The sequence below is a fragment of the Mustela lutreola genome, chromosome 17 (assembly GCF_030435805.1).
Source record: "Mustela lutreola isolate mMusLut2 chromosome 17, mMusLut2.pri, whole genome shotgun sequence".
NCBI lineage: Eukaryota > Metazoa > Chordata > Mammalia > Carnivora > Mustelidae > Mustela > Mustela lutreola.
In genome coordinates this window covers 19,743,770-19,766,931 of record NC_081306.1, presented here as the reverse complement: position 1 = coordinate 19,766,931, position 23,162 = coordinate 19,743,770, and the positions used below count along the sequence as shown (strand labels likewise).

At 50.6% G+C, this 23,162-nt stretch overlaps 1 protein-coding gene across 1 annotated transcript in view; it reads left to right on the top strand.

Moving 5' to 3' along the window:
- The first annotated feature begins 9,032 nt into the window (after positions 1 to 9,032).
- Positions 9,033 to 23,162, top strand: part of SEC14L5 (SEC14 like lipid binding 5) — a 41,697-nt gene continuing 27,567 nt past the window's right edge. The window contains exons 1-2 of the mRNA XM_059154843.1: positions 9,033 to 9,282; positions 10,009 to 10,123. Coding sequence (XP_059010826.1) covers positions 10,061 to 10,123 — 63 coding nt within the window. The 5' untranslated portion in view covers positions 9,033 to 9,282; positions 10,009 to 10,060. The remainder of the gene's footprint in view (positions 9,283 to 10,008; positions 10,124 to 23,162) is intronic.

The window sequence follows — 23,162 nt, the reverse complement described above, 5'->3', positions numbered from 1 at the left end:
ATGGGTCCCCATTCAGCAGGCTGCCTGGCACAAAGTAGGTGCTCAGGGTCACTGCTGAATGAATGAACAGGAGGGTCAATGTACGGTAGCAGTCACAGGGAAGGTCACAGAGGAGAACTGACCAAAGATTAGTAGGTCCTGCGTTGGAACCATGGTGAAGAGAAGGTGTTTGTTCATTCATTCATCAAATATTTATTGACAACCTACAATGTGACAAGGCCTGTTTTAGGCACTCGGGATACAAGGTTGAGCACAACAGACACAGGTCCCTGCCCTCATGTAGCTTGCTGCAGAGGGGTGGGGGTCGGGGACGGTGAGTTTAATGTCATCTGTGGGTAGATGACGGCACCTGTCCTGGGTCCCCAGTGATGGAGCACCCCAGGCAGACAAAGTCGTGGAGCAGGGGACCCAGTGACACTGTGAGGAAAGCAGTCTGACCCGAGGTTCTGAGCGTGGTTGGTGCCCTGGCAAGGGAGGGGAGAGAGGCAAGGGAACGACCCTAGTTCCCTCATCATCCTCCCTAGCATCACTGATACTCCCACAGGAATCAGCTCCCCCTACCCCTCAGGGGAGGATCTTCTTGCCTCCCCAGTGCCTCCCACACATCCACCCATCTATTTATTGGGCATCTGCTGTATGCCCAGCCCTGGGTATATAGCAGCTAACAACTTATGACCCATGTATTCATTCACAGAGAAGCGAGAGACAGAAAAGCAGACAGACAGACAACACGTTTTATTACTCTTTAAAAAATATTTTATTTATTTATAACACAGAGAGAGACCACAAGTAGGCAGAGCAACAAAAGGAGAGAGAGGGGGAAGCAGGCTCCCTGCTGAGCAGAGAACCCGATGCGGGCTCAATCTCAGGACCCTGGGATCATGACCTGAGCCGAAGGCAGAGGCTTAACCCACTGAACCACCCAGGAAGCCCCGACAACACGTTTTAAAGAGATAAAATAACCTAATACTCAGCAAGGGGGGGCCGGGGAGATGTAGCTGATGAGTGCTGAAACTGACATAAGCCACGGCCACGGCCACATGGGGGGTGGACGGCCACGGCCACATGGGGGGTGGACGTGTAGGCCTCACAAGGAAGACAGCGCTCAGGGTATTAAGTGAAAAAAAGAAGTGACCCCGCACTGCATGGGCTCACTGCATTTTTGCCATTTGTGGTGTAAATTAGAACTGCTCCCCGCCCCCAGTCTCTCTCCTGCTTGCCTAGGTCTGGGTCTGCCTGGACCTTTTGTCCACTCTCTCTGCTGAGGTCAAACATTCCTGCCACGGACCTGGATGGCCAAGCTCCCATACGCTGCCCTCCCAGACCATTCTCTGGTCACTGGCTCAGGCTTAATCCCTCGCCTGAGCCCAGGCCCCAGGAATGATGAGTCAACAGCAGTTGGCTCTGGACAAACAACCTCTCTTTCGCCCCCTGTTCAGTCCGCCCTTCCTGTTCTCCGGAAAGGGCCCAGTTTCTGCTGGTCTAGGGGCAGCTCTGGAGAAGCCCTGTCCAATGGCACTTCCTGAGATGTGCTGAGCACTTGAAATGAGGCTAGTGCAAGTGAATTTTGAATTTATTGGTCATATTTATTATTATTTATATAAATATATATTCATATCCATGTGATTAATTTAAATTGAAACAGCTGCATGTGGTTGGTGATTATCACTTCCAGTGGCTCCAGTGACTTCCACTGGCCCCAGGCACAGAGGAGAAGTGGACAGCCCAGGACCCTGGCCCATCCCCCAGGCAGGGGCAGCTGGGGCTTCAGAGATTGAACTGGGTGTGTTGGGGGGTTCCCTTGGGGTCTGCCCAGTTAATGAGGCCAAGCGTAGGTTTTGATGCCTGTGGCCAATCTCCTACCTGCCTAGCATCTTGGTCTGACTCCAGCGTGGCGAGCAGAATCATGACCTAGGCTGACCCCTTAACACTGCAGTGCCCAGTTCCAGCACCATGGTCTAACCTCTCTCAGGTCTCACCTCTCCCTCTGCCCATCCATGCTCCCACCAGCACTGTTCTAGAGGAGCCTAGGATGGGGCGTGGGGGTCACAACTGATTTGCTGAAAGGCAACAGCAATGCATCCTCCTTCCAACCCAGAGGAGTCAGAGGCCATAGCTGTCCTGGTCCTTGTCCCCCCAAGAGCTTGGGTGCAGAGACTTTGCTTTTACAGGGACCCCAGGCCAGAAAAGCAGGAGCAAGAGGGAAAATGCACCAGAAGGAGGCAAACCAACCCAAGGTACAACCACAGTTGGGCCCTGCAGTGGGCTAATGGTGGCCCTCCCAGAAAAGATAAATCCAAGTCCTAACCCCCCAGCAATCTAGGAATGTGACCTGATTTGGAAAAGAACCTTAATTGCAGATGCAATTAAGTTAAGAATCTCAAGATGATATTGTCCTGGACTTAGAGTGTGCCCTGTATCCAGTGACAGGTGTCCTTATAAAAGAAAGGCAGAAGGCGATTTGCAACATGGACACACATTGAGAAAAGAAGGCCTCGCAGTGACCAGCGCAGCTAGAGATGAAAAGATGAGATCTGACGATGCAGGCAAGGGTCACAAGCCAAGGAATGCAGCAGCCTCTAGGAGCTGGAAAAGGCACGGAAATGGATTCTCCCTTCAGAGGTTCCAGAAGCAGCAAACCCTGCTGACATTCTGACTTTTTAGCCCAATGAGACTGATTTCACATGTCAGATAATTAATTTGTAGGTGTTTTTTTTTTAATGACACTAGAGTAGCAGTGGGAAACTAATATGCAAGGTTCCTTCTTCCCTGCCCCAACGGGGGACTCTGTGTGCCATCAAGGCAACTTGGGGCCTGGGGAAGGTCATGGGTAAAAGGAGGGACGTAGGGGCTGGGGGAACATGGAGGAACCTCGGAGACACGATGCTCAGTGAGAGAAGCCAGTCACGAAAGGCCATGTTGCACATAATTTCATTGACAAGAAATGTCCAGAATAGAGGGGCGCCTGGGTGGCTCAGTGGGTTAAAGCCTCTGCCTTCAGCTCAGGTCATGATCCCAGGGTTCTGGGATAGAGCCCCACATCGGGCTCTCTGCTCGGTGGGGAGCCTGCTTCCCTTCCTCTCCCTCTGCCTGCTTGTGATCTCTATCTTTCAAATAAATAAATAAAATCTTTAAAAAAAAAAATTGGTGGCGGTGGTTGCACCATTTTGCGAATACACCTTTTACTCACCTTCGGCTCATATGCTATATGTGGGTGTACTGTATAATGCGAGAATTATGTCTTAATAAGGGAGAGTTATCACTTTCCTCCACTGCACCATCTCAAATGCCACCCTGTTCCCGAAGTCCCCTGGAAAATGGTCCTTCTGTCCTAGCTGACATTATTTACTCCTACATCACTAAAAAATTTTTCCCAACTTGATTTCTTGAATTATTATGGTCAGATATACTTAATACGAGACTTCCATTTTACTAACTGGAATTAAAATAAAAACGTGGATAAAAGACTTGCCATTTTAGGGGCGCCTGGGTGGCTCAGTGGGTTAAAGCCTCTGCCTTCGGCTCAGGTCATGTTCCCAGCGTCCTGGGATGGAGCCCCACATTGGCCTCTCTGCTCAGCAGGGAGCCTGCTTTTTCCTCTCTCTCTCTCTGCCTACCTCTCCATCTACTTGTGATCTCTATCTGTCAAATAAATAAATAAAATCTTTAAAAAAAAAAAAGACTTGCCACTTTAACTATTTTTAAGTGCTCAGTTCAGTGGAATCAAGCCCATTCATGATGTTGGGCAATCATCACCATCATCCGGACCCCTCAACCTTCTTTCTTATCTTGCAAAACTGAAACTCTGTCCCCATTAAACATTAACTCCCCATTTTCCCCTCCGCCCTCCCCCACCCTTCCATTTTCTGTCTCTCTGAATTTGTCCACTCTAGGTCCTTCACATAATGGACCTCAAACACTATCTGTCCTTTTGTGACTGGCTTCTTTCACTGAGCACCGTGTCTTCAAGATTCATCCGTGATGGGCACCTGGGTGGCTCAGTCGGTTAAACCACGGCCTTCGGCTCAGGTCATGATCCCAGGGTCCTGGGATGGAGTCCTGCATTGGGCTCCTTGCTCGGAAAGGAGCCTGCTTCTCTCTCCGCCACTCTGCCTACTTGTGTGTGCGCGCTCTCTCTCCCTGATAAATAAATAAATAAATAAAATCTAAAAAAAAAAAAAAAAAAAGATTCATCCATGTCACAGCATGTGGCAGAATCCTCTTCTTTTTTAAGGCTACGCAATGTCCACGTTATCCCCACTTTAAAGGAGGGAACACTGTGGCCATCTACACTGCAGGGACACTACAAGGTGGCAGGGCCAGAATTCATACCCAGGCTGACCTGACTCCGGCACCCACGCCTCACCTCACTGCCACCCAGCCCCCTCCCAGGCGCCACAGTGACTCCTGGTGCACCCTACCTTTGTTCCCTGTCTCTTCCGTCCTCGCTGAGACCTCCTGGGACTTGGACAGCCTTTTACTCACCTTTGGACCCTGACCCCACCTGCAGCTCCTGCTGGAGTCCCAGAGCTTATGTGCAATTAACTAGAACTGGGGGTGGACGGGGGGTCTGGGCGTGCAGTACCGGCTGTGCAGCCTCCTGGATCAGGTCCCTCCAGGCTCAGCTTCCTGTTCCACCAAAGCCGTCCAGTGACAGGGACCCCTGCATAGAGTTGTGCATGTTACAACCTACACACCTGTACACAGCCACCCTGCCAAGGACCCTTATGCCCCTCGAGATTCCCAACTACAGGAGGTTTCTGAGCTCCACTCTGGGAAGGGATAGGTACTTAGAGGCAGCCCTGGGATTGGATGAGATATGGTATTGAAAGCAGATTGGGGGTTGCTAGGGGCCGGGGAGGAAGAAAGGAGGAGGGACTGCCTGATGGATGCAGGTTTCCTTTTCCGGTGATGAAAATGTTCTGGGGCTGGGATGCCTGGGTGGCTCAGTCAGTTAAGTGTCTGCCTTCAGCTCAGGTCATGATCCCAGGGTCCTGGGATCGAGTCCTACATCAGACTCCTTCACCCTCTGTCTCCTGCTCCCACTGCCTGTGCACTCTCTCTCTCTCTGATAAATAAATAAAATCATAAAAAAAAAAAAGTTCTGGGACTAGATAGTGATGGATAGTTGCATAACTTTGTGAATGTACTAAAAACCATTGGACTGTACACTTAAAAATGGTTAGGATCATAACTTTTAAGTATCTTAACCACAATTAAAAAAAAACGTCCAATCCTCTCCATCTTCAGTACTGTCCTGGGGCGCTCATGTATTCCAGGGCCCACATCAAGGGCCACTTGTGTCCCCCCAAAGGTCTGAACTTTGGACCCTCTTACTCTCACCCTCCTCCTCACCCCATCCATTTTTGGTGTCACACTGAGCTATCCAACTGAGGACATTTTCCTGCAGGACAGCTCATTCTGAGGATATCTGCATTTGGGCCCAGTATTTTTACTCAAATAAATGGATTGCTAATAGTTTTATTTCCTACAGCAGGGTCCCTTTGGTGGAAGAGATAGTCAGAGATGCGGGGTGGTTCCTGGAGTCTTCAAAAATTACCTCACCACAAGGCAACTTTGGCTTGGTCATTCCCGCAGGGCAAGTAGGAGGCAGCAGATAGAGGCTGAAGGTCCTGCCCTGGGACTGACTTTTCACTGCCCCCACCAGAGATCCCATGGAATTCAGCCCATCCTTCTAGAACCTCCTTAGCCTAGAACAAGTTGCTTTATAGTCCAGGGTGCAAAATCATATCATCTTAGTCATTCAGCTACAGTCCCAAGCAGAAAGCAGCACTGGAGAACTAGAGTCCTCGGTTTGAGTTCCTTAGTAGCTGTGTGGCCTTGGGCAAGTTACTCAATCTATCTGTGCCATAGTTTCCTTATCTTTAAAATGAAGATCAAGGGGGGCCTGGGTGGCTCAGTGGGTTAAACCTCTGCTTTCAGCTCCAGTCATGATCTCAGGGTCCTAGGATTGAGCTCAGCAGGAGGCCCTCTGCTCAGCGGGGAGCCTCTTCCTCCTCTCTCTCTGCCAGCCTCTCTGTCTACTTGTGATCTATCTCTGTCAAATAAATAAAATCTTTAAAAATTTTTTTAAAAATGAAGATAAAAATAGTTTTGATCTTAAAAGTTCTTTCTAGGGTCGCCTGGGTTGCTCAGTGGGTTAAAGCCTCTGCCTTCGGCTCAGATCATGATCCCAGGGTCCTGGGATCAAGCTCCTCATGGGGCTCTCTGCTCAGCAGGGAGCCTGCTTTTCTCTCTCTCTCTCTCTCTGCCTGCCTCTCTGCCTATTTGTGATCTCTGTCTGTCAAATAAATAAATAAAATCTTAAAAAAAAAAGTTCTTTCTAAAAAAATCCTTAAATGATAATCATGTTAGAGAACCACCAGCCGTTCTAACATTAACCATTTTGATGTGTACAATTCAGTGGCATTGAGTGCATTCACGATGTTGGACAACCACCACCTCTAGGGAGTTCCAAAACATTCTCACCACTGCAGAGGTTGTTTTGGAGGATTAAATGTTTGTAATGTCCTAGAACGGTGCCTGGAACAGCATCGGCCAAATAAACGCTCGATAGATGGTAGAATAATTAGTAACAGAACGGGGCTCATAATAGGTAACACGTGCTGCGCAATGCTATTATTAATTCGTTTCCCTTGAGCTGGAGGAGGAGGGAGTTAGGTTCTCACTTCACTTTAGGCCATATTTTCCATTTTGAGCTTTCCGAAACCGCCTGGCTGTCGCCCTCTCCCCCATACTCCCCGCCCCCAACCCAGAGTCCCATCCTACCGATTGGGGGCGGGGGGAGGCGCTGTGGGTAGCGAGGAAACCCAAGACCTCCCCCACAGTCTCAGGGCCTCTCCTCTGCTCCTGGGACTCCTCCTGGCCGGCTCCCTGCATCTCCCACGCCCGCTCCTGCTCCCCCAAGCTGTCACCTTCCGTGGCAAAGGAGACACGTGTGTGGGTGGGTATCCAAGATTCTGCCAGAACCGAAGGAAGTAAGTTGAAGTGGAAGCACGCCCACATCGGGGAGGAGCTCTGCCGAGCAGACCTCCCCCGCTTCTGAGCGCACCACCTCCTCCTCAGGACCGATGTTTAGTCCGAGCACTCCAGGATCCTCGAGCGCTTGGAAGGACCCCCTCGATCTGCCAGCCTGCACCAGCAGATCTGTCCACTTAGAAGAATCACTTGGGGGAAGTTGTTAAACAGGCAGATTCCTAGCCTCCTCTGAGCGGTGCCCGAATCTGCATTTTAGCATGCACTCTGCTAAAAGGAGTCTGAGGAGCTGGAGAGTTTGGGACAGACTGTTCCGCCCCATCTTTCTACCGGTAAACATTCTGCTCTGTGGTTACTTAATGCCTATTGAGCCCCCTCCGTGCCGGAACAACAGCTAAGTGTTAGTGCTCACAACGCTGCCGCAGTGACGCCTAGGGTCAAGCAGGCCAGTTTCCTTGCTTAGCCCCCGGGTACAGCGGAAACATCCCTGGACCCCATCTCCCGCAACAATTTCCCTTGGTGCGTGGACCCTGGAGTCGTGGACTGTCGTTTGCTGCCACCTTGTGGCAGAGATGGCGACCTTGAGCTCCATTTCCGTTCTTGGTAACTTTCATTGAAAGAATGCGCTGAAAACTCAGTGCTCAGTGTGCCCGGTACCCAGTAAGGTCCTGGGGACCTGGGGGCAAATGAATAAGGCAGATATGCTCTCTGCTTCACGGAGCTCACAGTCTCCTGGGACAGTCAATAACGTACAAATAAATAAAATGAATGAATGAATGATTACAGAGCGTGAAACATGCTAGAAAGGAAACGAACAAGGGCTGGTTATAGTAGGATGCAAAGGCCTATGTATTTGTAAGGCTCTGTATTGCTTTCCCCGTCCAGGACTGTGCGCCACGCGAGGGTATGCGCGTCGGTCTGATTCCCCTTTGTCAATGGGTGAATTCACCCAGTGCTGGCACATGGTAGGTGCTCAGTAAATGTCCATTGAATGAATACATTTCAGGATGACAATGTTGCCCAGAGCCAGCCTGTTGGCTCTTCTAGGCCGATTAGATGGGGGGGGGGGAGGGGGCGCTTTGGAAGGGAGGCTTGTTCCCTAGGGATCTTGCGAGGGCTAGATGGGTTTGGGTATGAGCTAAAAGGAGATGATGGCCAAATGTCACCCTCCCAGGAAGGACCCAGTCCATCCCGTTTTAAATTGTACCTTCACTTCGTTCACTTTTTGAACGCTTTCCCTGCTTACTTTTTTCTCCTTGGTACATTTCACCCTCTCACATACTATATATTTGCCTTATTTATTTAATGTCTGGTCCTCCGGGAATGTAAGCTTTAGGAGGGCAAGGATTTTTGTGTGTGTGTTTTAGATTTTATTTACTTATTTGACAGAGAGAGAGAGATCACAACTAGGCAGAGAGGCAGGCAGAGAGAGAGAGAGAGAGGAGGAAGCAGGCTCCCTGCTGAGCAGAGAGCCCGATGCGGTGCTCGATTCTAGGATGCTGGGATCATGACCTGAGCTGAAGGTAGAAGTCCAACCCACTGAGCCACCCAGGCGCTCCGGATCTTTGTTTTTTGTTCACTTAATAACTCTCTAGCACCTGGAAGGACTTTGACGTTAATAGGTGCTCTGTAAACCTACGCGGAGTGATGAACGATGCTTGGGCGGGGCTTGGGGCTGAGCGGGTAGAGCTCAAGTAGTAGCCCATGGGAGGGGCGGGGCTCAGAGACTAGGCGACCCTGGTAATCAGGGCACGAAAGTAAACCTTAGCGGAGAGGGGAGGGGCTGGGGGGGGCAAAGGTCCGCGCGGGGGCAGAGCCAGACTGGGGGTGGAGCCTTGGGCGAGGTCTTCCCGGGGCTGGGCCGTTTTCGAGGCTGGGAGTCTTAGGGGAGGGACCAGTATAGGGGTGGGGCCTTTTGGAGGTGTGGCCAACCTGGAGAAAGGGCCGGGCTGGGGCGTAGTCAAACAGAGGATAAATAAGGGAAGGGCGGGGCTAAGACTGGGGCGTGACTAGGGGGTGGGGCCAGGCCGGGGCGGGGCCAGGCCGGATTCTCCGCTGTCCCAGGTCCTGGAGCACTCCCTCCAGGCAGGTCTCGCTCCCGCGTACAGGCCCCTCCCTGGCTGGCCCGGTCCCAGCAAGCGCAAGGCAGGACGCCCCAGGCTGGGCGGTCGCGGTCGGGCCTCGCCCCAGACGCTGCGCTCCGGGCCAGGCTTCTGCTGGGAGCCCCGGCGGACTCAGCTCCTTACTGCCTCCTGGGCTACGTCCTCGGAGACTCCGAGAGCGAGGGTGAGCGGGGCTGTGGGGGCCCGCGAGTGCATACGTGTGTGCGTGCATGTGCATACCGGTGTATGTGAGAGTGTGTGGACGTTTCTATGCACCAGGGGAATTGCGTGCATGCGTGGAGTAGTCGGTAGGTGTGACGTCCAGGGAGCTGAGTGTGCGTGTGAAGTTGCGTGTGTGTGCAAGAGCAGTCCTGTGTGGGAGGTGGGTCGTGCATGTGTGTGCCCGTGCGTGTGAGACAGAGACGGTGCATGTGAAATTTAGTGAAGACTGTGTGTATGTCAGGGTATCTTGGAGGAAAATGGGAGGGCATATCCAATGATACTTGGGGATCTATAGGGTCAGGACGTCTGTGGCGAGCTGTGGGGTGCGTGGGTGGGTGATGAATTGTGGGAATATAAGAGTTGCAAACGTGTGTTTCCATGTGTGTGGCGGTGAGGGGTGCTGCTGAGGGCCTCAGTGCGAAGGGGTGGGGGTGGAGGAAAGTTTGGGTACTGATTGGTCTTCGAGGGATGAGTGTGACCTGGAGCAGTAGGTAATGGACAGGACAGGGGTCTGGGGCCTGGATCAGGGTAATCTGGTGATCACATCAGCCCCCTCACTTTGAGGGCTGGAGAAATGTGTGGGGAGGTCGTGAGGGGGCTGGGCTTGCCCCTTTCTTGGGGAAGCGGTGGGCGGGGTTCTTGCTTTAGGTGGAGGGAGCTGCTACCTTACCAGTCACCTGTCACCCAGGCTCTGTGCTCACTCCTACCTGGGTGGCTTCTGTTGGCGCTCCTGCGGGAACATGGTGCAGAAGTACCAGTCTCCTGTCCGCATCTACAAGTACCCATTTGAGCTGGTCATGGCGGTGAGTGACCCTTGATTCTCCAGCCCCTTGTGTGATGGTTAGAGGGACACAGGAGGTCAGTTATGCAGGAATGAGAGGCAGCCCCTCAAGCCCCCAAATGAGAAGGAATTATTGAGCTGCTCCTCTGCCCTTGTGGGTCGAGATTCTCACTAGTGACCCCTCTATCTGGCCATCCCAGCCTTCACCACAGCCTCTGGAATCCTTCTCCACTGACCAAATCACAAGATCTTCCTTTTTCTCCTCAATGAAGCAGACCTATTCTCTCATCTCAAGATCCTCTGATGGAAAACAAGGATATTGTGGCACCAGCCACTGCTGTCATTTTGTGTAATGCTAATGATAATAATAATAGTAAATATACGAATGATGACAATGGTAGCAGCCATTCACTGAGGGTTTACAGAGCCAAGGCTTTACATAATCTCATTATTTCCATTTTACCTTCACTAAACTGAAGGTTTGGACTGGCGAAGGGAGCCTCAACTTCTGTGGCTGAGAAGAAGTAGAGCCAGGGCTCAGATCCAAGCAGGGGGTACTCCAGAGCCATGACTTTTACCACAACACCCCCACCAGAGTCCTCCTTCTGCTAGCACACCTCTTTTCCTTTCTCTCAAGGAAGCTGAGAGGGTGCGAGTGTGTAGCAAGGACCGTCATTTTCAGGGTGGCTTCAGACCGAATCTATGTAAGTCAGGCTGCCAGTCAGTTGAGGGACTGGCATTGGCTCCCAAACTCTTGGCTGGCGCAGGTGCTGTAAACAGGCCGATGGAGCTTTCCTCCTTGGGACCCTCCCTCTGCCTCTCAGAAATCCCACTCCTTGGGGAAAAGGGGGCAATGCTATGGGATTGTGTCAGGAATGAATGAGGAATGTGTGATGTCTCTGGCCCAGTGCCTGGCACACAGTTGGCACTCACTAAACGTGGGTGTCCCAGCTAGTGCACCACACGGTGTTATAAATGATTGTATTGAAAGTGCAAGATATACTGGCATCCACCTGTGTCCTCTGCATCCCAGCCTGGCTGCCTTAACTTCAACCTTTGATTCAAGGACTTTCATATCAATTGGTACCTCTGTGGGCGTGTGTCCTGCCTGATCTACCTCTATATGTATTTATAATCACATAATGGATTTTAGAGCATCTGGAGTCATTCATACAGGTTGTGCTATTATATGCAAAGGGTTCCAGTGCAAGAGGCTGGGGCAGGGCTGGTGTTGACCAGCTGGGTGACCTTAGGCAAGTTACTTAACCTCTCTGAGCCTCCATTCCCCATCTCTAGATGAGGAGTATGTGGTTTCCAAATCCGGGCTTTGTGTTGTGGATTAAATTAGTCGATATATGTAAAGCTCCCGATGCAAGGTCTGGCACAGACCAAGTGCTGTTACTGTTACGGTTGCTGCTGCGTGTGGCTGTGTGACTTTCCCTCCTTGGTGATGAGGGTGGGACACTAGGGGATGATGAAGAGTCAGCAGCACTGGGTCCTTGCTACAGGTCTGCTGTGCTCTGGCTCGGTGCTGTTGAAAAGGCACTGAATTTCTCTGAGTCTTGGTTTCTTCGTTTGTGAAATGAGGATGATTATATGCAGTTCACAGGATTGTCATGAGGATTCAAAGTTTTATAATATATAGGTTATAAATATGTATGTTATATATTATAACATAGGGGAAGTGGGGGTTGGGAGGCAGGTGCCCCACATGGAGCTCGGTCCATACCAAACAGACAGTAGTTGGCAGCTGAATATAATAAGTACTTGTCCTCTGTCTAAGGCTCCAGGCAGCTCACATATTGTAAGACCCTAGGACTCATTCACTCATTCATTAAAATAAGAGAGCCACTGTCCCCACCCTTCTGGAACAGTCCAGGGACCTGTGGTGCTCTACCATGAAACTGAGAAAATAACTGCCACATGGAAAACTAATACTGTTTTATTATTGCCAGAGCTTAAAAAATCTAAATTTAATTCAGCATATTTAGGATTCTCAAAATATTTACAATTATTGCACTTTAAAATAAAATGTGCTGGCTAAAGTCTCACGTAAGTATGTATTAATAAGACTAGTACAGTATTCGCTTTGATTTTACTGGAGTAGGTTAAGCATATTTTGTAAGCTTCCTGTTTCATAAACAAGGCAGGACTCCCTTTACTCCCCTAGCTGTTAGTTTCTGGGTGTTCGTGCACAGAGCCTTGTGGGGACAGTAGGAAGAAAGGTTTTCAGAGACTTATTATCTGTATCTGCACTAATTTATTTGTCTTTCTCTACTTGCCCATGTTTCCTCATCTTCCATACAATCCTAGTTGGTGAAAGGGCCCCAAACCTCTGCAAAGCCACTTTGCCGAATGTTTACAAAACATCATTGTCCCCAAAATAGCTGCATAACTCAACATAACTTGCATGCTGTGTGGGCACAAAAGGGTTTTTCTGCACTTAATGTGCGTCTTTGTTTCTCAGCTAAACACTTGCCCTCAGTTTGGGTCAGATGCCAGGGAAGAGTCAGATGGACTCAGCTCTTTTCAGTGTATCCGAGTGACCAGATGAGCTGGCCTTTGGTTTTCCTGTTTAACAAAACTGACTTGAGAACTGAAGCATTCCTTGCTTCAGAAGTCCACTGGCAACAAACACAAATGACTAAAACTGGGCTCAAGGAATTGGTTATGAAATAGCACTGAGCCAAGCGTTCTAGACAGAGCTTAAAAAATGACAAGAAAGCATTTTTTTTTCCTCTTTAAATTTCAAAAATTGAATCCAGAGAATGGGTGTCTCTCTCCTTAGGCCAAATTCCTTGATGTGAATTGTTTTTGAAGGGTAGGATTCCAAGAACTTTTACTTTCATCTTTCCTGACCGTGTTCTGTGTTATTTGGTTCAAAACAATGAGCTCGTATTATCTTGGTAAACAGAGGGAAATCATTAAGACGATGGAGGTAGCTGTGAATCCAAGGTTGGAGAGGGTCTTTGGTTCCTTTGTTTGTGGGGTCCCAGAAGGTGGGGGGGATCTTTGTGCATAGAACACAAAGGCCATGTTTCGGACTTCAGATGGTGGTCCCTTGAGCATCGAAGGCCTCTCTCTGGTCAGCCTACAGCCTGTTGTGAATGGATTCCGGGTTATCCAGGCTCTCCTCCTAGATGGATGGTGGTGAAAAGCCCGATCTATCAGCTGGGTCCCTGATCCAGTTTCTCAGCTAGAAAATGGAGGATAATAAAGCCTCCTGCTCCATCGAGAGTGAAAGTGAGGCTTAAATGAAGGGACCGGGGTGCCCAGACACGGCCAGGCATATTGTTCATGCTGCTGAAATATTATTTAGGTTTTTTTTTTTTTTTTTAAAGATTTTATATATTTATTTGACAGAGAGAAATTACAAGTAGATGGAGAGGCAGGCAGAGAGAGAGAGGGGGAAGCAGGCTTCCTGCTGAGCAGAGAGCCCGATGCGGGACTCAATCCCAGGACCCTGAGATCATGACCTGAGCCGAAGGCAGCGGCTTAACCCACTGAGCCACCCAGGCGCCCGTTTTTTTTTTTTTTTTTTAAGATTTTATTCATTTATTTGACAGACAGAGATCCCAAGTAGGCAGAGAGGTAGGGGCGGTGGGTGGGGCGTGGAGCGGGAAGCAGGCTCCCTGCTGAGCAGAGAGCCCAATGTGGGGCTCATCCCAGGACCCTGAGATGACCTGAGGTGAAGGCAGATGCTTAACGACTGAGCCACTCATATGCCCCCCAAATATGTATTCTCAATCATGAATTCAGCCATTTCTCAGAGCTGAGGATCATCTCAACTCACTGGGGTATCATCTGAGCCCAGTGAGTGGTCTGGCAAGAAACATTACCACCAAGATTTCGTCCCCCAATGCCTGTACTCTATCAGGACCCCACAAAGGGGAACACACCAGGAACACACAGATCCTGGCCTGCTGGAGGGGGCAGCTGATGCTGACAGCCTGGCAGTGGTTACCTGCCAAACCCTCTCTGTGCCCAGCTCTTGAGGCCTGCTCAGAGGCAGGAACTTTCATGGGTGGCTTAGAACAACAGAAATCTAGAGGCCTGAGGTCCAAGACGAAGCCTGTGCTCACAGCCACACATTCCAGATGCTCCCGCTGATGTTCGTAAACACCTGTGTGCCAGCGGCCACAGCAGCTCCAGGGATAACCCGCTGCCTCTTGTCTCAGCACTGCCCCAGGATCCCAGTAGGGCTCCAAGGCCTCGTGACTTCAGCTCATCTCAGATTCTGCAAATCTAAAGAAGGAAGATGGCTTGGAGTAGAATTTCCTTAGCAATAGGCTTTTCACACAGAGGAAGGGTTAAGGAGGTGAGAGCTCTCTCGTCAGCAATGAAGTGTTAAAATATTTAAAAACCTGGCCTTTTGTCTTGATAAACAGATTGTAATTTGGCAAATGGGTTATTAATCAGGAGCAGCATCTAGAGGTAAATCCTGGCAGCTCAGGCCAGGGCAGTTACAGTTGGACCCGTTGTTATGGACCTAGTTTTAATAAAGCAGCAGGGGCCTTATTTAAATGAGTTTAAATTAGTTCCCTGGAGCCCATCATCTCATCCTGTTGCTAACAGATTAAGGGAAGCGACATGTTCCGTCCTGGATTGCTTACAGGGACCTGACGCGTTCTGATTTGGGCTGGGAGAGCAAGAAGCGATCCAGTGCCCAGCAGAGTGATCTCACGATTTCAGAAGCAAATTTTAGGTCCTCACCTATTAGTTTATGCAGATATTAATTCACTCACGTGCTCGTGTGTGCATCCTACAAATATTTATTGCGTTTCACTGTGTGCTGGCAGCATGCTAGGTGTAAGGGCTACAACAGAGCAGATTCCTAGCACGTTATGAAACGCATCATGATTCTGTTCATTTGCTTCCTTGCTTGTTCACAGGGGCCTTTCTCATTAAAGTAAGCTTCAGGAAGATGGGGACTTTGTCTGTCTTGTTCTGGTTCTCTGACACCATCGCATCCTGCCCTCAAGGAGCTTGCAGTGGGGTCTGTGTGTGTGTGTGTGTTTCTGAAAGAGAAAGGGAGAGAGAGAGAGGAACCAGGCAAATGCTATGTAGAATGATTCCTAATAGGGAATACATCGGGTATTATAGGAACATGGGGAAGGGCCTATTAATCACCAACTAAAGGTCTTTTAGTTCCTTCAGGCTGAGCCTTACCAAGGGCAGGAGGGTCCACGGTGTGCAGAGAAGGAGACCTTCTCTCTGAAGAAATAAACATGGCTCCTTTGGGTCCCAGTGTGAGTTAGAAAGTGATTGCCAGGGTCAGTTCGTCTGTTCAAGGACCTTCCAAAGCTTGGGAGCTTTGGAAGGCTTTAAGCATGAGTGACATGATCAGATTTAGGGTTTAAGTGGATTGGAGGGGGTTTTCCATCCCAGAGGCCAGGAGAACCAAGCAGAGGTGACAGAGGCTGGGCACATTCCTGACACACTTGAAAAATCTAAAATAGTGTTTCCCTCCCATCGAGATCCTGACATACTGCGCTAAATGTCAAGAAGCTCTGGGCCGGCCTCTCTGCCTCTCAGTCCCTTCCCTGAACTATCAAGGGCACCAGCTGATCCTGGAAGTTTGTGGGCACAGAGTGTATTCAGAGGAGGAAAGTTTCCTCTACCCTGCTCCCCATGTGTGCGTGGGTGAGAATCCACAGCAGATTTTTTGTGCAGTTGCTGGGTGGGGTGGCCCGGCTGTGTGTGTCCCCCCCGCCCAGTGCTGGGGAGGCCAGGCATTCTGATGGTGTGACCTCCCAAGGCAGAGACACAGTCCTGGTGGCCGGGGCAGAGGGACATCCAAATCCGATTCAGTGCAAAGAAGGAATAGAATAGGAACAAGAAATACCTATGCTCCACTAACAGCCCCCCATGCTCCAGCCTCCACCCCAGGAAACTGAAAAGCAGGCAGAAGTGGTCCCTGGGACTGATTCACTGGCCAAGAGTGGCAGTTGCATGGCTTTCATGACCACAGACGGGAACTACTCAGACATTTATTCACCTGTGTGGTGGGCACCTGCAAGGATTCAGCTCTGTGCAGGTGGAGGGTAAACAGCCACACATGGGCGCAGTTGACCCACTGGGCCTGCCACAGTGCCCTGGCAGGTGCAGACAGAGCCCGCCCATGGGGAGATGGGAATCCTCTACTGCTCTACCTGTCCTTCAGATAGATCTATGTCAACGGTTCCAACTTCCTGCCTTCTTTCCCCAACACCTGCTCCTCCTTCGCTCCCAGCCTCCTTTCCTTCCTTCCTTCCTTCCTTCCTTCCTTCCTTCCTTCCTGCAGCAAATACTGGCCGGGTGTCTGGAGCACCCCAGGTGTTGTACCAGGGCACTGGGGAATCCAGTGGTGAAGGAAACAGACATAGAGACAGAGATGTTGACTGAAAACAAACACACAGACATGGTATTCTACTCCAAATAACAGTCAACATTCCCGGCAGGGCTATAAACCGCCCAGGAGATGGCTTACTCCCCGCCACCCCCCAAAAAAAATTATGGTAAAATATACATAATGCGAAACTTCCCATTTTAACCATTTTTAGGAGTACAGTTCCATTCAGCATGAAGCATATTCTCAGTGCGGTGCAGCCGTTACCACCATCCATCCCCAGAACTCTTTCGTCTTCCCAAACTGACATTCTGCCCCCATGAAACACCAGCTCCCCATCCCTCCTGCCCCTCCCAGCCCCTGGCGTCCACCCTTCTACTCTCTGCCAACGAATCTGACTATTCCAGGGACCTCATACAAGCGGAACCGTGGAGCATGTGTCCTTTCGCATCGGGGTTCTTTTACTGAGGGTGACGTTTTTGAGGCTCAGCTGTGTTCTAGCAGGAGTCCGTGCTGCCTTCCTTTATACAGCTGAGTCATATTCCACTATATGGACGGGCCACCTTTCGTTTATCCATGCATCTGTCCGAGGACACTTGGGATGTTTCTACTGTTTGGTTACTGTGCCTGATTCTGTACAAATATCTGTTCAAGTCCCTGTCGGTTTCCTGTCGTCCATTTAAAAAAGTCTACAACGTCGTGTCTGGCACTGTGCTGGGGACCTTAACCGTATTATCTGCCTTTAATCTTTACCCTAGTCCTTATGAAGGAGGTGTCACTATCATTCTCGTTATCTTCTCTCTCTCTCTGTGTCTCTCTCTCTTTTTTTTTTTTTCCTTGAGGGAACTGTGTCTCAGAGAGGTTAAGTCAAGGTCACCCTGCTGACAAATGGCAGAGGTAGCATCTAAACCCCGTGCTTTGCTTCTGCCCAACCCCCCCACACCCAAGCCTTGCCCCTTCGCCATGTCCCGGTGCCCTGGCTGCGGGATCCTTCTGCCCCTTTGTCCCCATCTTTTGTGTCTTCCGAGCTGGCTTTGACCAAAATAGCATCAGGTTGTCCAGCTACAGGACCCTCTGGGCATACCTGTTCTTATAGATTGTATACAGCAGTCAAGAGGCTCCAGTGGTGTGTTGGCCTGGTTCTACCAGGCCTGCTACCCTTCATCAGCTGGGGTGACACTGCTGCCGTCACCAGTCATCACTGACTGATGTCTCATCCCCCAAGCTCTAGCTATGCAACTTGTCCAAAGTTGGGGTGGGGGTGGGGGGTCTAAACGGTAGAAGATGCTTCAACCATGAAAAGGAATGAGGCACTGATACCTGCCACAATGTGGATGAACCTTGAAAACATGATACTGAAAGAAACCAGACGCAAAAGGCCACATACTATGACTATTCCACTCCCAAGGAATGTCCAGAAAAGGCAAATATGCAGAGATGGACAGTGGGTTAGTGGTTGCCTAGGGCTGGGGTGGGGGTGCTAGGGGTTGACTGTAATGGGTAGGGAATTTCTTTTCAAGGTGTTGACATGTTCTGGAATTAGGTGGTGTTGATGGATGCACAACTTTGTGCTAAAACCCACTGAACTGAACACTTTAAAACGGTGCATTTTAGGGGCACCTGGGTGGCTCAATCGGTTAGGCATGTGCCTTTGGCTTAGATTATGATTCCACGACCCTGGGATTGAGTCCGGCATCAGGCTCCCTGTTTAGCAGGGAAGCCTGCTTCTCCCTCTGCTGCTCCCCCTGCTTGTGCCCTCTCGCTCTCTCACTCACATAAATAAATAAAATCTTTTTTAAAAGGGTGCATTTTATGGTATGAGAATTCTATCTTGGTTTTACAAAAAGTTGGGGGAGCTGAGAGGATTGATCCTCATCAGTCCTGGGGCCTCCCAGGCTTGCAGGAGGCAGGTGGGGGGTCATTGAGAAAGGCTCCTGAGGAGCGTGACGGGAGGCGTGTGCCTTGTGTGCCGTCACACAGTGCTCAGTGCCCTGAATCCAGCCTGCAGAATGGAAAGGGAAGGCAAAGTACTGGGCCAGAGTACGTCAGTGCAGTTTGGATCTTCTTTTCACACTCTTGGTGGAAGGTTTGGGGTAAGAAGCTTCCAGCTTTTTTTGAATTTGCATGAGGAAGGGCAGGAAGGAAGGAGGGATGGGGGGGGGGAGGAGGCGGCAGCTGTCAAGTGATTAGCAGAAATAGCTTTTCTGTACTTTATAGAATCTCACTCTTTTTTAAAATTTAAATTTATTTAACAAATGCTTATGTAGCACGAACCATGTGCCAGGCACTGTTCTCAGCACTTTACAAAAACGGACTCCTCGATCCCCCCCACACACACATCCCACAACTCAGCAAGGTAGCCACTTTCCTTATTCTCCTTTTAACAATGAGTACACTGAGGAACGGAGAGTTCCATGCCTCGTTCAAGGCCACACAGCTGGTAAGAAGCAGAGCAGAGATTTGGACCCAAGCCCCAGAGTCCATGCCCTTAATGGGTATGGAATGCTGTCACTCACTCATTCACCATGGAAATGCCCACTGGATGTTGGGCCATTGTGCCATTTTTTTTTTTTTAAAGATTTTATTTATTTATTTGACAGAGAGAAATCACAAGCAGGCAGAGAGAGAGAGAGGAGGAAGCAGGCTCCCCGCTGAGCAGAGAGCCCGATGCGGGACTCGATCCCAGGACCCCGAGATCATGACCCGAGCCGAAGGCAGCGGCTTAACCCACTGAGCCACCCAGGCGCCCCCATTGTGCCATTTTGACAAGCTCCAGAGATTTGGTGGGAGGGGGAAAAACTCACTGCCAGGGGCCGATGACTTCTTGTCAGCAGCTATGACGCACAGATGAAGGGAAAGGGTACAACCAGGTGCTCAGTGGGAGTGAATCACTCCACTTTACAGATGAAGGGAGACAAGGGGACATGCCTGTGCTCAAGGTTACGCAGCTGAGGGTAGGCCGGTCTGGCTAGGAGTCCAGCTGCCCATCTCCACATGCTAAGTGTGTCACTGTGGATTTTTACAGGATGGAGGCCCATGGGAGGCAGTCAGCGGAAGTTTCCACTGGTCTCTGCCTACCCCAGCTGCAGCCCTGCATGGGCGGGATCTGGGCCTTGGACCAGCTTGCTTTCTGAGTGAGGAGGCTTGGGTGTCCCTTTCTAGCCACCTGGCAGAAGGGCTGTAACCGAATCCTTCTGCTACCTTGTGTTCCTTGGGGGGGTGGAGGTGGGGGCAGAGCAGACCATGAGCTTGTTCAGCACAGGGAAGCTCGGGCGTGATTTGTGGGGACAGGAGCCCATGGGGAGGATCCTGTGGACTGCTCCGTCCTGTAAGACCCTGCGATTTGCCAAAGGCAAAGGTGCCCCTGACTCACAGGTTTTAGGCCAGCAGGACTCAGCATTTCCAAACTCTTGACGCTTAGGATACAGTCAAAGTCCTCTGACAGATGGGGCAGGGTGGTTCAGGGCTGGGGTCTGGGTCAGAAGGGCCTGTGCTCCAGCCCCACAACTTACTGACTGTGTGACGCCTTCCAGAGCCTCAACTTGCTTATCTGTAAAATGGGGAAATACTAGTTTCCCTCTTGGAGCACTGTCCAAAGAAACAATGCAGTTGGCATCCCATAAATGTCAGTAGCAACAGTGCCTGATCCTGGGCCTCACAACTTGGGGACTCTCCAACAGGAGGTACAGCGCTGGGAGGGACTCCTGCCTTCCAGCTGGGACCTAGCTTTTTTTTTTTTTTTTTAAGATTATTTATTTATTTATTTGACAGAGAGAGATGACAAGCAGGCAGAGAGGCAGGCAGAGAGAGAGGAGGAAGCAGGCTCCCTGCTGAGCAGAGAGCCCGATGCGGGGCTCCATCCCAGGACCCTGGGATCATGACCTGAGCCAAACAGAGCGGCTTAACCCACTGAACCACCCAGGCACCCCTGGGACCTAGCTTTGACTGCTCCCCGCCCTAATGCCTGGCTTTGCCCCATCATTGCTACTTGAGAAAGGTAGCACCTTCCCTTTTTAGGGTCAGGGAAAGCTGGGCCCAAGCAGCCTCTGCTGCTGAGCAGTCCTCCACCCTCCACCCTCCACCGTTATCTGGCGGCTCCAGATGGAGCTCTTCTAACTAGGGGTTTATTACAACAGGAAGTCAGCCCCGGTTGGATTCTCAGGCTCCATGGTCCGTTGTTGCCCTCCTGGGACACCTTTCTTGGGGCTTTTTGGGTCATCGACAAGTTTAAATTATTTTTTCTTTGCTTGTGGACATTTACTAGTCCTACTGTGTGCCAAGAACTGAGACAGACATGCATGAGGTTAGGGCTGTGGAAAAGCATGTAGCCCAGGCCTCTGGCACACCATGTGCGGGCTAGGATATGGCTAAAGGGTGTGATAAATGGTATCAAGGAAAGGAATAGGCTAAAAGGACAGAATAGGGAAGAGGCAGCCTTGTAGGGGAGAAGGTAGGGGAAGATGTCCCAGGAGAGGGACCAGCACAGATGAATTCCTGAAGCCAGAGCATCTCCTTAGCCCCTGACTCAAGTCTGTTAACCCTCTGGAAGACCCAGTTACTCAGGCCTCCTTCCTCCTTCACTGTCAAGTAAACTGATTAGTGACCCAAGGAAAGAGAACAGCTTGTGCAAAAGTCCTGTGGTGGGAACAGATGGTACGTGCATTAGTGTCCTGGGGCTGACATTTAAAAGTACAGCAAATTGGGTGGCTTAAACAGAAATTTGTACCTCACTGTGTCAAGCCTAGAAGGATGAAATCAAGGTTTTGGCAGGATCAGTCCCTTCTGAGGGCTTGAGGGAGAATTTATTCCATGCCTTTCTACTAGCTTCTGGTGTTGCTGGTGATCTTTGGCATTCCTTGCCTTGTAGAGGAATCACCCAGACCTGTGCCTTCATCGTCACATAGCGTTTTTCCTGTATGACTGTGACCAAATTTCCCCTTTATATAAGGACACAACAGCTGTATTGGATTAGGGGTCTTCCCAGCCTCACCCTCCCCAAGTATGAACTCTTCTTTTTTTTTTTTTTAAAGATTTTATTTATTTATTTGACAGAGATCACAAGTAGGGAGAGAGAGGAGGAAGCAGGCTCCCTGCTGAGCAGAGAGCCCCGATGCCGGGCTCGATCCCAGGACCCTGGGATCATGACCTGAGCCGAAGGCAGAGGCCACCCAGGTGCCCCAGTATGACCTCTTCTTGACTAATTTCATTTACAAGGATCTATTTCCAGATAAGGTCACATTCAGAGAAACTAGGTAGGACACATGAATTCTGTTGGTGTTGGGGGAGACTGGGATTGGCACACAACTAAACCCATAAAAATGTGTTCTAGAAACAGCAAGCCTGGCGTGGCTGGAGCAGAGTGAAGGTGGCTGGCGGCAGAGATTGCCTGGGGGCCTGGTGGGCTGCAGTGTGGAGTGTGGGACATGTTCTGGGCATCTAGGCCTGCTCTGAGTATGTCATTTCATCTGGGGAGCAGGAGAGACTGTAGAATAATTCGAGGGAGTGCAGAAACTCAGGGGCAGTGTGGCCATGGGCGAGAAGGAGCGGATGGACTGAGGATAGAGAAGGGGGAAATCGTCACTGCTCAGCCCTGGGGTTAACGCCTGGCTGTTTCCCAGCTGCCCAGAAGAACAAAGCCTTCCTGAGGGAATGGGGACTGTGCCACGCTGGGATTCAAATCCAGGTTTACCAGTTTTCACTGTGTGACCTTGGGTAAGTTACTTAGCCTCTCTGCATTTCAATTCTTTCATTTGTCAAATGGGGACGCCATCCCATTTCACAGATGAGGAAACAGAGACTCACAAGGCCACTCATTGAGAAAGTAGCGGAGACATGAACTGAGCCTGTTGATTCTGAAACATGCACCCCTTTCTCTCCGTCTGCTTTCAGAAAATGTCAGCATCCCTCCTCCTATCACAGAGGTGAGCCCAAGCCGGCCCCTCTGGCTCCCTCCAGCCTTTAGTGAGAAGGGGATTACTCAGATAAGGCTGCTAGGGAACTGTCTGCAGTTCTTGCAAACCCGTGTTCTGTTGTCGTTTGAGCCTTGTTGCCTGGAGAATGAAAATTCTGGTTGCGTTCAATGAGCCAGGCTCTGCATTAAGTAGCCAACCTGGTTTCACACTCTGGGAGGCAAACTTGGTATGTACCCACTTTCTGGATGGTGAATGAGGCTTAGAGGAGGAAAGCACTTGCCTCTGTTGGGAGGAGGTGGAGCTGGGCCTCATACCCCCTTGGCTGGCCACCATCACGGGATCCACCCACTCTGCGGTGCAGTTCCGTCCTCAGTGGGCAAATACCAGCTCGAGGTGCCCTCTCCGCTGGGGAACAAGGGCTCCTTATTCCAACCCTGCCGTGTCTGCTCTGTCTGTACAAGGCAACCAGGCTCAACATATGGCAGGAAGACACACTGGGCTGGCCTTGTGGGGCCTGGGGTGACATCAAGGGCACCGGGCGCCGTTCCATTTCTTCTTGCCCCTCCCCCGCTCTGCCCTTCGGAGCTGGGAGGAGCCCTGAGGGATGGGGGAGGAGGTGCTGTCCTCAGATGCCGGCACTATTTTTGGAGCTGCTTTGATCCCGATTGCCTGGCACATGGGCTGTGACAGGCGCTTGGAGCCGACCCCACTTGGATACAGTCAGCCATGGATGCGGGCTTACCCCACAGTGGCTCTTGCCCTGGCATTTCCGGAACTGGGCACAGACTCCCATCCTCCAGTCTGGATGCCTTTTATTTCTT